Source organism: Pan paniscus, chromosome 10, assembly GCF_029289425.2.
Source record: "Pan paniscus chromosome 10, NHGRI_mPanPan1-v2.0_pri, whole genome shotgun sequence".
Classification (NCBI taxonomy): Eukaryota; Metazoa; Chordata; class Mammalia; order Primates; family Hominidae; genus Pan; species Pan paniscus.
The window spans coordinates 16,515,217-16,533,019 of record NC_073259.2 but is presented as its reverse complement, the minus strand read 5'-3'; the positions used below and the strand labels follow the sequence as shown (position 1 = coordinate 16,533,019).

At 35.4% G+C, this 17,803-nt stretch overlaps 1 protein-coding gene and 1 pseudogene across 1 annotated transcript in view; both read left to right on the top strand.

The window, feature by feature from the left end:
* The window catches only part of PRH1 (proline rich protein HaeIII subfamily 1), a 245,644-nt gene that overhangs the window by 56,854 nt on the left and 170,987 nt on the right, over positions 1–17,803 (top strand). Inside the window, exon 3 of the mRNA XM_063593349.1 lies at positions 12,962–13,130. Within this exon, the coding sequence (XP_063449419.1) occupies positions 13,095–13,130 (36 nt within the window). The 5' untranslated portion in view covers positions 12,962–13,094. The remainder of the gene's footprint in view (positions 1–12,961; positions 13,131–17,803) is intronic.
* LOC103783458 (taste receptor type 2 member 19-like) lies at positions 10,519–11,778 on the top strand (annotated as a pseudogene).

Genomic DNA, 17,803 nt, shown 5'->3' with positions numbered 1-17,803 from the left:
CCTCTTCCTGTTTATTATACCAAATAATATATAATTATTATTTGAGACAGGGTCTCATTCTGTCCATGAGGCTGGAGTGCAGTGGCAGGATCATAGCTCATTGCAGCCTCAACCTTCTGGGCTCAGTTGATTCTCCCTCCTCGGCATTGCTAGCAGCTGGGACTGCAGGGACACACCACCTTGCCTGGCTAATTTTGGTATTTTTTGTAGGGCTGGGATTTCACCATGTTACCCAGGCTGGTTTCAAACTCCTGGGCCCAAGTCAGCCTCCTAAAGTGCTGGAATTACAATCATGTGCCACAGGGCCCGGGCTGTAATATTATTAATATATTAAATTAGCATGATGTTTTTTAAAAAATGTAAATTAAACAGAGAACAGAAGTGACATAGTCCTGACATAAAACAGTGAAGCAGTGCTATTATTCTTACAATACAAGGCAAATTGTCTTGATTTTCCCTCATAAAGGGTGTAGATTAACAAATATTCACCAAATGACGAGCCCCGTAAAAAGTGCCAGAAGCTATGCTCTGCTCTGTGAAGACAGTACATCCTAGAAAGCATTTGTGAGTGTTGATTGAAGTTTATGGTAATCTGCACTCATTCTATAATCCATCTGGTTTTGGTAGAGGCCAGATAGGTTAAGTGAATCGGGTTATAGAAAGGACTACCATCCCCTGTAACTTGCAAGTGTTTTGTCATGGCAGTGACCAGTTCCATTCCTTAGGGAATGCGGTTATTATATATTATACATTGGGTTGCCAGCAGTGGAGAATTTCAGAGGCTTCAACTTGGTCCTGCTATAATAATGTCCCTTACTCTACAGTTCATGAAGAATGTGAAAGTCCTGCCAGCTGCCATACGTATCCAGTTCAATTACACATTCAGGAAGAGGTAGTAACTACAAACTGATTAGATCCACCTTGGGATGGACATGAGACGAAGCTCTAGGTAGCATCTGACCTTCAAAACCTCCCCCTGCAGGCTGGATGTGATGGCTCATGCCTGTAGTCTTAGTAGTTTGGGAGGCCAAGGTGGGAGGATCCCTTGAGAGCAGGAGTTCCCTTCGCAACATATAGAAACTCCATGTCTACAAAAAATTGAAAAATTAGCTGGCGTGGTGCTGCATGCCTATAGTTCCAAATACTTGGGAAACTGAGGCAGGAGGATTGCTTGAGCCCAGGGTTTCAAGGCTGTAGTGGGCTATGATCCTGCCACTGTACTCCAGCTTGGGTAACAGAGGGAGACTCTGTCTAAGAAGAAAAAAAAAAAAAAGTGAAAGTTCTTACTGGTGTCTTAAATATCAAGTAAAACAGGTTCAAATCAATAATTAACAATCTTTGGTTCCTGTCTATAGCAAAAAGGTAAAATGGAAAGCAGTTGTACAAATAGTATGTTAACTCATAAGAAAACTAGCCAAAGACAGATTTATTATCATCTGCTTTTTTTGTTGTTGTTTTCTTGAGACGGAGTCTAGCTCTGTCTCCCAGGCTGGTGTGCAGTGGTGTGATCTCGACTAACTACAACCTCCACCTCCTGGGTTCAAATGATTCTTTTGCTGCAGCCATCTGAGTACCTGGGATTACAGACGGGCACCACCACACCTGGCTAATTTTTGCATTTCTAGTGGATATAGGGTTTCACCATGTTGGCCATGCTGGTCTTGAAGTCCTAACCTCAGGTGATCCACCTGCCTCAGCCTCCCAAATTGCTGGGAGCCACGGGCCTGGCCAATCATCTGCTTTTTATAGGTGATAATACTGAGGCAGGGGGTAGTTGTAAAATGGAGTCTCAGATCATAGCTATACCAAGCAGGGAATCTGGTTTCCTGTCCTGGCAGTCTGACTCCAAGATCCCCTCTTAGAAACCATCATACTGTAAAAACTGAAAAGAAATAAAAATCCAAGATTGGAGACTGATTTTAACATCTATTCATCTAAACCATTAAGTAATCAAAAATGAATTAAATAGAGGAAAATACAACTGACTATTCATACACAGAGAAGTGTAGACTCTTCAATGGAAAACATGTTTTTTAAGTGCCCAAGGAATAGTTATAAAATTGCTGAGTATTTTAATTAAACAACTAATATTTAAGTATTAGGCTCAAGAGAATAATTTAGTCAAAGTCCTAAATATGAGAGGCTAAGTTTGATAAAGATTGAAAATGCACTGAAAAGCCCAAGTAAGAAAATTATTTTTTCATTTTAGAAATTATAGGACAATAATATTTCCCAACTATGAGGTGTGTGTATGTGTGTGTGTGAACGTGTTTGTGTTAACGAGCTTGTTAACAATAAGTTATACAAAATTATTATTTGGCAGCAACCAGATTTTTAGGAATATTGGCCTTCCTGGGCTTCCCAAGAAAACCTTGGATGCTTTTGATAGGAAAAGTTGGGACTCACTAAATCTGGCACAGAAAAGGTGAATCAACAGTGGTCATGATTCTAGTTTTGACCAAGCTACATATAACAGTATAGGCATCCGATGTATGATTTATGTATTAGGTTAGAAAATTTCCCTTACAACTGCCATTGCTCAACACAAATTATAGAGAGGTTAAACAAGGAATAAATGGCAAAATGATGAATAAGAATATGACCTGATTTGCATGCTGGCAAATGAGAATTCAGCTTTTACTTCAACATCAGTATGAAACATTTTATCTTATAACAAGGTCACAGCATTTGAATAGGAGTTAATTTGAGCTGTTTTGGAAATTATCATGTTTTCCATTAAGACAGCCTTGAACTCATTCAGTAGCATGGCCCGGTGCATTCCTGCTTGACATTGGTCAGAGAATTTAAAAGGAACAAGAACATTACTGCACAATCAGAAATCAGGTGCACATAGAAATTAAGGTCAGGACCTTAAAGGGAATATTGCCCATTGATATTAGGCCTGCCTTAAAAAAATTCAGACATGGTATGTTTACTACTCATCATTATTATCCATAACAGTAATGGTAGAATTTGTATTTTCCCACAGCCACCTTCATTACACTTATATACTGATTTGATATTTCAACATATTATTTTCTTTGGGTCCTTTTAAGTAGTTGTTAAACAATGCTGAAAGTTGCCTTACAGTATGCTGTTAACTAATCAGATTTTCTCAAAGTCATTTGGCATAATATTTGGTTAAAAGAAGTATGTCTAGTATAATTACAGGTGTTCATAACAAAAGAGCACTTAAAACTTTAAAAAATATTAGAAAAACGAATAAAGGAAAATGAATACATATATAAAATATATAATTCATTATTAATAAATGTGCATAAAATCACACTCATAGAATTTAAAAAGAGTAACAATTTTTGAATTAAGGATACATTCTAAATTATAATAGAAAAAGGCTTATAAAATGTTAGTTTTAATAATACTTTATGTAAATATTATTGAGTTTCCTGCTTCATACATGTCCCTGCAAAGGACATGATCTCATCCTTTTTTATGGTTGCATAGTATTCTATGGTGTATATGTGCCACATTTTCTTTAGCCAATCTATCATTGATGGACATTTGGGTTGGATCCCAGTCTTCACTATTGTGAATAGTGCCGCAGTGAACATACGTGTGCATGTGTCTTTATAGTAGCATGCTATTTAATCCTTTGTGTAGATAGCCAGTATTGGAATCACTGGGTCAAATGGTATTTCTAGCTCTAGATCCTTGAGGAATCACCACACTGTCTTTCATAATGGTTGAAGTAATTTACACTCCCACCAACAGTGTAAAGCGTTCCTATTTCTCCACATCCTCTCCAGCATCTGTTGTTTCCTGGCTTTTTAATGATCGCCATTCTAACTGGCATGACATAGTATTTCATTGTGGTTTTGATTTGTATTTCTCTGATCACCAGTGATGATGAGCATTTTTTCATGTGTCTGTTGGCTGCATAAATGTCTTCTTTCGAGAAGTGTCTGTTCATATCCTTTGCCCACTTTTTGATGGGATTTTTTTTATTGTAAATTTGTTTAAGTTCTTTGTAGATTCTGGATATTAGCCCTTTGTCAGATGTGTAGATTGAAAAATTTTCTTCCATCCTGTAGGTTGCCTGCTCACTCTGATGATAGTTTCTTTTGCCGTGCAGAAGCTCTTCAGTTTAATTAGATCCAATTTGTCTATTTTGGCTTTTGCTGCCAGTGCTTTTGGTATTTTCGTCCTCAAGGCCTTGCCTATGTCTATGTCCTGATCTTTCATATCACTGAGTTTTAATAGCTAAAGTTAAGAAGTCTCTCAAATTTCCATCAGTGATAAAATGTATAAATAAATTATGGCACACTTGTACAATAGAACACTATACAGCAATCAAAATGAACCAACTAGAGAGACAAGTTTACAAAGAATATAAATAAAAAGGAAAATGAACATATTTGGACAACATCGATATGAGAGGAATTACTAAAATTGAAAAAAGATTCAGTATAATTCCGTTTATATAAAGTTTACAAAAAATATTTTTAATAAATTACAATTTATTACATTGGTGGCGAAATTCTAAAGTGAGACATGTGAGCGATTATCATAACAATTGGGATAGTAGGGATGGAGGAAACAAAAGGGAAATGATATCAACAGGAAGGCATATATGGGGAGTGTCTGGATTGCTGGCAAATTCTACTTTATGACCAAGATGTGATAACATGACTCTTAATGCCATAATTTTTTAATTTACTGTACATTTAGGCTTTATTACTTTATAAATATGCTTCACAATAATGAAAATATTTAAAAAGCAAATCATATAATAAATAAATGAATATAAAATAGGCTGAAAAAACATATTCTTATAGACATCATGATAATTAGAGTTTTGCTGAATAAAGAAGAATAGAGCATTATGATAGTAAGAAATCCAAGATAAAATTTTAAACTTTTATTTAAATATTTTAAAAAGTAAGAGATAAGCAGGAAGTCTACCTCCACATTCTTAATGTTAGTTTTACTATGAAACATCAGATTCTGGCCGGGTGCGGTGGCTCATGCCTGCAATCCCAGCACTTTGGGAGGCCAAGTTGGGTGGATCACGAGGTCAGGAGATGGAGACCATCCTGGCTAACACGGTGAAACCCCCTCTCTACTAAAAATACAAAAAATAAGCCAGGCGTGATGGCAGGCGCCTGTAGTCCCAGCTACTCCGGAGGTTGAGGCAAGAGAATGGCATGAACCTGGGAGATGGAGCTTGCAGTGAGGCAGAGCTTGCAGTGAGGCAGAGCTTGCAGTGAGGCGGAGCTTGCAGTGAGGCAGAGCTTGCAGTGAGCCGAGATCTCGCCACTGCACTCCAGCCTGGGTGACACAGCAAGACTCCGTCTTAAAAAAAAAAAAAAAAAAAAGAAAAGAAACCTCAGATTCTGAGCATCTGTATTACACTAGACACCTTTTTTTCTTATTTCCAATTTCATTATTTATGATAACATTTCAAAGTGGCAGAAATTAGTGAATTTCCAATAAATTATAGTAATATAGATATTAAGTACACAGGACAATTTTTATAAATTTATCTCTAAATGAAATAATTATGCCCATTTTTACCATTCAAAGATTATACCATGCATGTGTACACATATGTGAGGAAAAATATTTTGATAGTACAAAGTTTTTGAATATTAGAGAAGAATTAGTAGAAAGATAATTTTGTTGAGGCATAAAGCATATTTAGTGTAACTACTTTGACTGCTGTAATAAAATCACCCAGATTTCGTGACAGTAGCTGAGATTAAAAATAAGCAGTAGAGAGAATTTCACTTGTTAATAATGCTATTAAAAGATGAAGCTTATACACTTTATAATTGCACAGAGTATTTGTGTAAGTTCATATGAAAGTGGAATAAAATTAAACAGCCAAAAAGAGAGTATTCTTTGCTAGAGGTCACTTTTGGGGTAATTTTTAGAATGTGGTAAAAGAAAAAATATCTTGCAAATCATTAGAAATATGTTGATTTTGTGTTACTCTTGATCAAATACTATGTGAGGGTATTTGTCTAGGTCTGATTCTGAGAATAATATAAGAATCGAGCCAGGCACCATGGCTCATGGTTGTAATCCCAGCACTTTGGAAGTTGAGACTGGTGGATCACCTGAGGTCAGGAGTTCCAGACCAGCCTGGCCAATATAGTGAAACCCACTGTCTACTAAAAATACAAAAATTAGCTGGATGTGATGGACAGCACCTGTAATCCCAGCTACTTGGGAGGCTGAGGCAGGAGAATCAATTGAACCTTGGAGGCGGAGGTTGCAGTTAGCTGAGATTGTGCCATTGCACTGCAGCCTGGGTGACAAGAGCGAAACTCCATCTCACACACACACACACACAAAATGTAAAGCCATGAGGATGAATAATAATGTTCTCCCACCACCCTTAACTCTAGTGCTTTGAAAAGAAGACTCAAATCACAGTTATTTAGTAACATTCTCCCTTTCAGGTGACATCATCATCATTATTATCATCATCTACATTTACATCTGTCTTATTAAATGATTTATTTCTGAAATGTTTACATACATAATTTGGGTAACGTCTATGTAATTTCCAAGAGATATCATTGTGGGAAAGTTACATTAGTAAACAGCAAAGTTCATGTCAGGCTGAATACATTGAGATTTAGAAAGTTAAGTGTAGTGTAGTGTAGTTTAAAATACATTGCTTAAGAAAACAATTATAGATGATATTAAACTAATCCAAGGAACACTATAAAAAGATTTTGATTTTAGTATAAATAAAATTGCTTAGTAAGAAAAATAAATAAACCATTTCATGATCAAGCTCTTATTTCTAAAGAGAGGATTTTAGGGCTAAATAAATCAAACAGAAGTAAGCTCTCCCCCACATCTTGTCTATATCATTTGGATAATGATGTAATTCAAAGGCACAGAGCACCTTTTCAACAACATAAGCAAAGTGAAAATTATGTCATGGAATACAATGATGTATCTGTGGTTAATGAACTATATTTTATCTATTGCAATGATATTTTGAAATCCAGTGCTGCTCTTTGAGTTCCCTTTGAGCAGAGTTTGTGGTGGGGACCCAGCAACAGACAAGCTAATATCCAAAAAAAGCTACTCACATCAACTTAATTTCCAGTTTCTTTCAAATTGAAGGTAAATTCTAACACAAAGCTTTTATTCTATTCTCTGACTAAAGTGTTGGGAAAAGAAGAAAATTGTTACCGTTTTCATTTCTAACATACTAAAACAAAAAACAAAAAATCAAAAAAATCAGAAACATTTTTAAAAAGAACAGAGTGTTAAGAGTAGTTTGTTCAGTTTTCCTATAGAAACTAATGTTCAGAAAGAGAATAAAAGATTATTCTGAACACTAAAACAATAAGACTAAAAAATGAAATATCAGTACTGAGAATCCAATAGAAAGAGTCAACCAGTTAGAGCACTAGAAGAGATAATTAGGGAATTAGAAGATAGCTACACAGAATGAAGCATAGAGAGAAAGAAATGGAAAATGCAAGGCTAGAGGGTAACACATTGATGGTATCATCAAAACACATAACATACTTGTAGAGTTCTGTAAGATTAGAGGAGAGAAAATAGAGCGAGAGAAATGTTGCAGGGATTTTTCCAAAAGTGAAAATGTATCCCAGCATATATCTTTAGTAATCACAAACTTCAGGCATGATAACTAAAATCAAGTTAACAAAAAATAATACAGGACACCAAAGACCAGTAGAAAATCTGAAAAGTAGCTAGAGGTAGAAGATAGAGTATGTTGATAAGAACTGCATTCTAAATACAACCTGATTTTAACAGAAAATATGGAAGGAGGAATTCAATGGAATCATGTCTTCAGTGTGTTTCCAAAGAGTAGTAGACCTTCATAAACAGAAATTGAAAATGATATTTTTCAGATATAATAAAAATTACTGAAAATACAAAGTTGAACATGCAAGGAGCAATAAAAATTAATGACGAAAAATAAGTGTGTAATTCTAAATAAATGTTGACTGTATAAAACAATATTGTCTTGTTGGATTAAATGTATAATTGATAAGATATATGTAAATAGCAATAAAGAGACTGGAGATAAAGGTGACAGGAATAAATTTAGTCAAACTGTGTTTTGGGCTTTTCTATGTCTGTGAGGAGAATTTGAATGTCATAATCAAGGACCCTGTAATTCTACACCCAGCTATATATATGCAAAGGAATTGTAGCAAATGATATGTGAAAGAATGCTCATTGTAGAATTATTCTAACAGCTCAGAAAAGAAGCTGCCCATATGTACATCAAATAAGGATGAATAAATAATTATAATAAAATCATAAAATGGAAAAACATAGAGAAGTGAAAAGAAATGAATCACATGTACAGGCAGTTATGTGATTACATTTCAGATCCATAATGTTGAGCACAGGAAGCCATGAATACGAACATATAGGATTGTATCTATACAGAGTTCCAAGCAGACCAAACCAAGCTATTGAGTTTAGGGTTGCATACCTAGTTGGTAAAGTATAAAGAAAAATTTTAAAAAATGATCATCATAAATTATGGACATTGCGTATTACAGGAGGTGTGAAGAAAGGTGTAGAGGGATGGAAACACATTGAGGTAAACCTAGGCTGTTAGCAACATTCCATGTCTTGCCCTACATGATGGTTACATGAGTGTTCATGACATATTGCTATGTTTTCCATTTTTGTTTTGGCTCATTTCTAAGTGTGCAGTCTAGTTATAAAAATTATTCATCAGAAGAAATGTTCCATGAAAATTATTATTACTCTGCTCATTATATACCAAAGGGAAAAATACACTGTTTGTATACATTCATGTACAGCTCTAAAAGATTTTAATTAGAAAATTTTTGATTTTAGTTGTAACTATTGAAAATTTGACAAGATGTTTCCTGCCAACCCCAGATTTTTCAGTAGATATTTCTTCTAGTTTTAATTATCTACTTCATGTGACAAAACATTGACATTTTCCATCTATTTTTCCCTTGGATCCTGAATTCCTGACACAACAGGGGTGGACATGTTTCCCACACGCTTGGCTTAGCAGAATACCTATATCACTTAAGTTTTTCTGCAAGAGAAAATCCTCCAAAACTGCATTAGATATTTGTGTCTCATGTGTCTTTGGATTTCATTTTTGTCAGCTAGGTTTGGTGGATGGCTGTGGTGATTGGAGATGGGCCACATTCTGCATCTTGAAGCTACTTTGGCTGATTTAGGCTGGATAAGGCAGTGGCATTCTGACTCCATTAGTTTCTCATTCTTCTTCTGGGAACAGTGTACTCACCAGATGATGTTCTCATGGTGAATGGAAAAGAGCAAGAAACTCCAATATGGAAACCGTCTTAAATCTCTGTGTAAAGTCTACTAATTTGCTGTTCACTGAAGCAAATTACATGAGTGAATTCAGAGTCCAAGTTCCAGGTAGTCACCCTGCCTGTGGTGGGAGGATACTGCAGGATTATATGACAAAGTTTAGGGTACTTAGAAATATTTGCAAAATTGCTTACTGTTTTAATTAAATAATTAATATTTAAACAAAAAACAGACTTGAGAATAAATTTACCAAAGGCCTATGTTGGGCACAGGCCCCCAAATCTGGCCATAAACTGGCCCCAGTAAACTGGCCATAAACAAAATCTCTGCAGCACTGTGACATGTTCGTGATGGCCATGACACCCATGCTGAAGATTGTGGGTTTACCAGAATGAGGGCAAGGAACACCTGGCCCACCCAGGGCAGGAAACCACTTAAGGGTATTCCTGAGCCACAAACAATAGCATGAGCAATCTGCACCTTAAGGACATATTCCTGCTGCAGATAACTCGCCAGACCCATCCCTTTGTTTCGGCCCATCCCATTGTTTCCCCTGAAGAATACTTTCAGTTGATCTATAATCTATAGAAACAATGCTTATCACTGGCTTACTGTCAATAAATATGTGGGTAAATCTCTGTTTGGGGCTCTCAGCTCTGAAGGCTGTGAGACCCCTGATTTCCCACTCCACACACTATATTTCTGTGTGTGTCTTAATTCCTCTGGCGCCACAAGATTAGGGTCTCCACAACCGAGCTGGTCTTGGCAGGCCCAAGCATGAGAAACATGTTTGATAAATATTATTCATTGTCTGACAACCCTGAGTGGAATATGACTAATTCCACCTAGATGACCTCCTGGGGAAACTCGTTTTCCAATTGGGGATTTATAAGAAAATAATTCATTGCATCTGCTAAGTGTGTGAGTGCATGTGTGTCTATGTATTGAGGAGCTTATTAACAATGATGTCATATAAATGTATTGGTTATCAGAAACCAGATTTTAAGGTGTATTGGCCTCCCAGGACTTTCCAAAATAATCTTGGATGATATTGATAAAAGGTTTAGATTCTGGTATTAAACAAACCATATTGGTATTATCCTAGTTATGACCAAGCTCCTTAAACAATTTAAACCTGTACTGTATGATATGTGTATTGGGTTTTAAAATTTCCCTATGTAACAACTGACGATGCTGGACACAAATTATGGAGAGGTTAGCAAGGAAAACAATTGCAAAACAATTTTAAAAATGCCTTTATTTGCATACTAACACATGAGAATTTACTTTTCACTTCATCCTCAATATAAAATATTTCAGCATATAGTAAGACAGACAGTGTATGAAGAGGAGTGAATTTGAGCTGTTTTGAGAATAAGAATATTTTCTATTTCTATAAAGACAGCTTTGAATTCATCCATTAGCATATGATGGTGCTTTCCTGTTGAAATTAGTCATGAATTTAAAGGCAGAAAATGTTACTGCACATTTAAAAGTCAAGTGTTTATCGACATTAAGGTCTGGATATTAAGGGAATCACAACCAGTGTTATTAAGGCTGCATTTTTTCTTTCTTTTCATTTGTTCAAACATGATATGTTTTCTGCTCATCATTTCATCAATTCTGGTAGTGTTTGCATTTGTTCTTGGAAATGTTGCCAGTGGCTTCATAGCTCTAGTAGGTGTCATTGAGTGGGTTAAGACACAAAAGATCTCATCAGCTGACCAAATTTCTCACTGCTCTGGTGGTGTCCAGAATTGGTTTACTCTGGGTCATATTATTACATTGGTATGCAACTGTGTTTAATTTGGCTTCATATAGATTAGAAGTAAGAATTTTTGGTTCTAATGTCTCAGCAATAACCAAGCATTTCAGCATCTGGGTGTTACTAGCCTCAGCATATTTCATTTGCTCAAGACTGCCAATTTCTCCAACCTTATTTTTCTCCACCTAAAGAAGAGGATTAAGAATGTTGGTTTGGTGATACTGTTGGGGCCCTTGGTATTTTTCATTTGTAATCTTGCTCTGATAACCACGGGTGAGAGTGTGTGGACAAAAGAATATGAAGGAAATTTGTCTTAGATGATCAAATTGAGGAATGCAATACAGCTTTCAAACTTGACTGTAACCATGCCAGCAAACGTCACACCCTTCACTCTGACACTAATATCTTTTCTGCTGTTAATCTATTCTCCATGTAAACATGTCAAGAAGATGCAGCTCCATGGCAAAGGATCTCAAGATCTCATCACTAAGGTGCTCATAAAAGCTTTGCAAACTGTGATCTCCTTCCTTATGTTATTTGCCATTTACTTTCTGTGTCTAATCACATCAACTTGGAATCCTAGGACTCAGCAGAGCAAACTTGTATTCCTGCTTTACCAAACTCTTGCAATCATGTATCCTTTGTTCCACTCATTCATCCTGACTATGGGAAGTAGGAAGCCAAAACAGACCTTTCTTTCAGCTTTGTGACAGGTAAAATGCTGAGTGAAAGGACAGAAACCCTCAACTCCATAGATTCCCAAAGGGAGCATTGTGTATCTTTTAGCTGAAAACAAACTGACGGTATCTGGAACATTTTATATTTCCATTCGTTTTTCCTTAGTGTATATATTTGAGTAATTTCAAAACAGATACCTAGAAAAGTCATATATCTATCTATCTATCTATCTATCTATCTATCTATACACACACACACACACACACACACATATATGTGTGTGGGTATATGTGTGCATGTGTATGAATAACAACATTGACCACAAATTATGAAGCCGAGTATATTTCACATATATATGTAGGTATATTTTATGATAGTTCATCCTATGGTATTTCATGTGAAGAATTTATTACCTCTATTTATAATTAGGAACTTACAGCTTTTATCAGGAAATCATTGTTGTTTTCCATTGTAATTTGTACCACATATATGTACTTAACTATCATTGTTTGAACCTCTAATTTTTTGGATGGTAAAAACATTCAATTCTAAATTAATGATGAGAATGGATCTTTGGGGTAGGTTTTATTTCATTATGAATTCTTATTTTATATTTATTATAAGGCAAATAGAATGGTTGTTAGCTAATGATGCACACAATAAAATTTGAGTGACAAACATACGTACATAAGTAGAGTAAATTTTGTATGTGTATACCAAAAACTGTTCTAAAGGATACTGGATTTAATAGTAGTATGTGAATAGATTAGAAAAAAATCATTTCTATAATAGGAATGAAGATACATGATCATGACACTTTCAGTGCTGTTATAATTTTTTAATGTGTAGTTAGAAAAGTTGTTTCTTCCACTTTTCGAATTAAAGAAAACCTTTTTTTTTTAAATTGACATCTGATGATGTCAAGTATTTCCATTTATTTTGCTTAGCCACCTCTGAGCCCTTGAATTTCCAATTTTCCCTTTGTCTCCCATTCTTAATATTTCTCAAAAAAATTCAATTATTCCCTCTCTTAAAATAAACTCAATGTAAACAGGGTATATAAACTATGGATCACAATTGAATGAAACATTCTGCAAATATTGAAAATTATCTGTCTAATCTATATATTGATGATAGGAAATGTATTAATCATATGTTTTATTGTGGGTGGGCAGTGAGCTGAGGCTCCTCAAGCATCTCTTTCTATTTTTATTTTGTTTCTTGACATAGGTTCTCCAGCATTTGGCTCAAGGCCCCAAGGGCACATGTGACAAGAAGTCGCCAGCTTTTTAAACATTGGAAGTTCTTCTGTGTCAGTTCTGTGACAGAACATTTACTTAACACATCATGAAGGCCAGTTTGGATGTGGAGGGGAATAGACTCCATCTATCCATATGAGGTGAGTCAAAGCACTTAGACATGTTTTCAAACCACTAATCTTGATGATTCAGAAATGTGCTCCCTTTTCCAATTTCATCCTGATACAAATGTATGATCCCCGGATGATGCCAATATTCTCCCCAATTCCATCATGAGCTGTTCTCTATAATTCAGAATCTGTAGACTAAGTTGTAAAACTAATGACTGTCAATGTATTCTACATGAAATAGTGGGCCAAAGAAAGAGGGAAACATGATAAGTAGAAAAATATACATACAACATTTTTTTCTTACACTAAAGATCAAATAAAACCCATAGGACCAAGCCTCCCACAGATACTTTCTATAAATTCTGGATAAAACATTTAAAAAAACAGCCATTCATTGGCAATGGAGAATGAACAAAACAGGCAGATACTAGAGAGAGGTCAGCACTTGGAAGAAGGGAATAGCAAGGAGTGAGTTTCCTGATTTTATAGCTGGCCCTAGTGTGCACCATGCAGAGGACTAAAACGTCAGAAGAAAACTGTAGACTTACTGGGTTGAAGTAACAGAGGACTGAGTTTGGGATAACACGAGCAGCAGGAGGTCAGGAGAAAATCTGAGAAAGGAGAAGGCCAGAAAAGGGGAGCCCCAACTTCTGAATATAAACTATCCAAAGCTTTGTCTGGTCCCTATACCATGCATGTATAGGGCAGACTTCATGTAGCCCAGCTAAAATAATTAAATTGAGATTTCAGTTATCATCAAGCACAGTGAAGACAGAGATAGCAACAAAACACATTACTTTAGGCAAAGATACTGTATTCTTGAAAACCTAAACTACATTCCATTACCTTTCATAACAGTCATATTCCTTGTCCATTCAGGTTTCTACCTTGGTTCTACCTCCTACTTTTATTAATTACACTAATCAAAGTAATTCTCTTTCAAGGAGAAAACTGGAAGTTATGTAATTGAGGACTATGAAAAATAACTATTTTGGCAGATGTGCAAAATTCTCAAGCACATATATTACAACTTTCTGTAGTCATATACATCCTTTTTACACTTGCTTGAATTGGTCTACAAAACCCCCATGTTTCATAGTGTAATCCAAACAAATAGCCACTCCATAAAATATAAGAATAAAAGTTATATTTATTTATTATATAACCTGTGATTGGTGACCACATTTCAGTATTCCAACTTAACTAGAAATTATCCGAAGATTTTCATCAACTCACTGAATTTAATACTAGTCTAAGGTCTTAAATTGCACCAGGAATCTTGGAAATTAAATTTAAGCTGATAGGCTAGGGAAAATAATTACTGTCAATATGTGGAGTTTTTCATAATTTGTATTCAGTTTATTTGAAAGCATAATTTTACATTTTTTGGTATTTTAACATTATGTGGACATATTAATTTACCTTATCAGTAAACAGATATAGGAAGTTTAGGAATTTCTTTTTTTTAAATGTATTTTTAAGTTTCATGGATACATACTAGGTGCATATATTTATTGGGTACATGAGATGTGTTGATACAGGCATGCAATGTCACATAATGAAGAATGGGGTAGCCATCCCCTCAAACATTTACTCTTTTTTGTTACAAACAATTCAGTTATACTCTTTCAGTCATTTTAAAATGTACAACTGAATTATCATTGATTATAGTCACCCTGCTGTGCTATCAAATAGTAGGTCTTATTAATTCTTTCTATTTTTTTTTTTTGGTAACCATTAACCAGCCACTCCTTCCCTTTAGCCTCCACTACCTTTCCCAGCCTTTGTTTAGCATCCATGTACTCTCTATGTCCATGCCTTCTGTGCAAACATTGCAGTTGTTTCTGATGTATTCAACTTAACATAATAATCTCCAATTCTATCCATATGTTGCTGCAAATGACAGGATCTCATTTTTTAATGGCTCAATTGTACTCCATTGTGTATATGTACCATATTATCTTTATCTATTAATCTGTTGCTGGACACTCAGGTTGCTTCCAAATCATGGCTATTGTGAACAGTGCTACAACAAACATGGGAGTGTAGATACCTGTTTGATACACTTATTTCCTTTCTTTTGGGTATATACACACCAGTGAGATTGGTGGAACATATGGTAGCTCTAATATTTGTCTTTTAAGAAAACTTTCAATGGTTTTCCATAGTGGTTTTACTAATTTATAGTCCCACCTGAGGTGTAGAATGGTTCCCGTTTCTCCACATCTTCACCAGCACTTGTTACATGCCTTTTGGATATAAGCTGTTTTAATGGGGTTGAGATGATATCTATCTCATTTTAGTTTTGGTTTGCATTTCTCTGATGGTCAATGATGTTGAGCACCTTTTCACCTTTTCATATGTGTGTTTGACATTTGTATATCTTCTTTTGAGAAATGCATATTCAAATCTTTCACCCATTGTTTGATCAGATTGTTAGATTTTTTTTTTTCCTATACAGTTGTTAAAGCTCCTTTTATATTCTGGTTATTAATCCCTTGTGAGATGAGTAGTTTGCAAATATTTTCTCCCATTCTGTGGGTTGTCTCTTTACTTTGTTGATTGTACCCTTTGCTGTGCAGAAGTATTTTTTAACTTGATGTCATCCCAATTTTGCATTTTTGACTTGGTTCCCTGTGCTTGTGGGGTATTACTACTCAAGAAATTTTTGCTCAAACCAATGTCCTGGGGAGTTTCTCTGAAGTTTTCTTATGGGAGCTTCATGGTTTGAGGTCTTAAAGATACATCTTTAATCCATTTTGATTTGATATTTGTATAGATATATGGGACTAGTTTCATTCTTCTGCATAGGGATATTCAGTTGTCCCAGCACCATTTATTGAAGAGACTGTCTTTTTCCAGTGTACGTTCTTGGCATCTTTTTCAAAAATGAGTTCACTGTAGGTGTGTGGATTTGTTTCCAAGTTGTCTATTCTATTCCGTTGGTCTATGTGTCTGTCTTAATGCCAGTAACATGCTGTTTTGGTTACTACAGCCTCTGTAGTATAATATGAAGTCAGGTGACATGATTCCTCCACTTTTGTTCTTTTTTCTTAGGATACTTTTGGCTATTCTGGGTCAGTTGTGGCTCCATATAAATTTTAGGATTGTTTTCTCTATGTCTGTGAAGAATGTTTTTAGTATTTTGATAGGAATTACACTGAATCTGTAGATTCTTTGGGTAGTATGGCCATTTTAACAATGTTGATACTTCTAATCCATGGACATGGACCATCTTTTCTTTTGTTGGGTGTCCTTTTCAATTTCTTGCATTAGTGTTTTATAGTTTTCATTATAGAGATCTTTCATCTCTTTGGTTGAGTTAATCTTCAGCTATTTAATTTTATGTGTGGCTTTTGTGAGTGGGATTAATTTTTTGATTTTGTTTTCAGATTGTTCACTATTGACATATAGAAATACTACTAATTTTTTATGTTAATTGTGTATCCTGCAAATTTATTGAGTTTGTTTATCAATTCTAATAGTTTTTTGGTACAGTCTTCAGGTTTTATAAATATAAGATCATATTGTTTGAAAACAGGGATAATTTGGCCTATTCTTTTCCTATGTGGATGCTCTTTATTTATTTTTCTTGCATGATTGCTCTAGCTAGAGCTTCTACTATTATGTTGAATAGCAGCAGTGATTGTGAGCATTTTTGGCATGTTCCAGATCTTAGAGGAAAGTCTTTTAGTTTTTCCCAATTCAGTATGATACTAGTTGTGGGTCTTTCTATATGATTTTTATTATGTTTGGATTTTCCTTCTATATTCAGATTTCTGAGGTTTTTTATCATGAAGGAATATTGAATTTTATCAAATGCTTTTTCAGCATTAATTTAAATGATCATATGGTTCTTGTCCTACATTCTGTTGATATGATGTATTACATTGATTGATTTTGATTTGTGTATGTTGAACCACCCTTGCATCTCAGGGATAAATCCCACTTGGCCATGAGGAATTATCTTTTTAATGTATTATTTAATTTGATTCGCTAGTATATTGTTGAGACTTTAGCATCAATATTCATCAGGGATATTTACTTGTAGTTTTCCTTTTTCAATGTGTCTTTGTCTGGTTTTGGTATCAGGGTAATAAGATTTTCAAGAATAAGCCTGGGCCAGGCCCGGTGGCTCACGCCTGTAATCCCAGCACTTTGGGAGGCTGAGTTCGGTGGATCACGAGGTCAGGAGATCAAGACCATCCTGGCTAACATGGTGAAACCCCATCTCTACTAAAAATACAAAAATTTAGCCGGGCGTGGTGGTGGGCGCCTGTAGTCCCAGCTACTCGGGAGGCTGAGGCAGGAGAATGGCGTGAACCCGGGAGGTGGCGCTTGCAGTGAGTAGAGAGCGTGCCACTGAACTCCAGCCTGGGTGACAGAGTGAGACTCTGCCTCAAAAAAAAAAAAAAAAAAAAAAAAAAGAATGAGCCTGGAAGTAGTCCCTCTTTCTCTATTTTTTCAGAAGAGTTTGATTAGGATTGGCATCAGTTATTTAAATGTTTGGTAGAATTCAGATGTAAAGCCGTCTGCTCCCAGGCTTTTTTTTTTTTTTTTTTTTTAAACTGGGAGACATTTTATTGCAGAATTTATCTCATTACCTGTTTTTGGTCTTATCAGGTTTTGGGCTTCTTTATGGTTCAATCTTTGTAGGTTGTATGTGTCTAGGAATTTGTCCATTTGTTTTAGAGATTCCAATT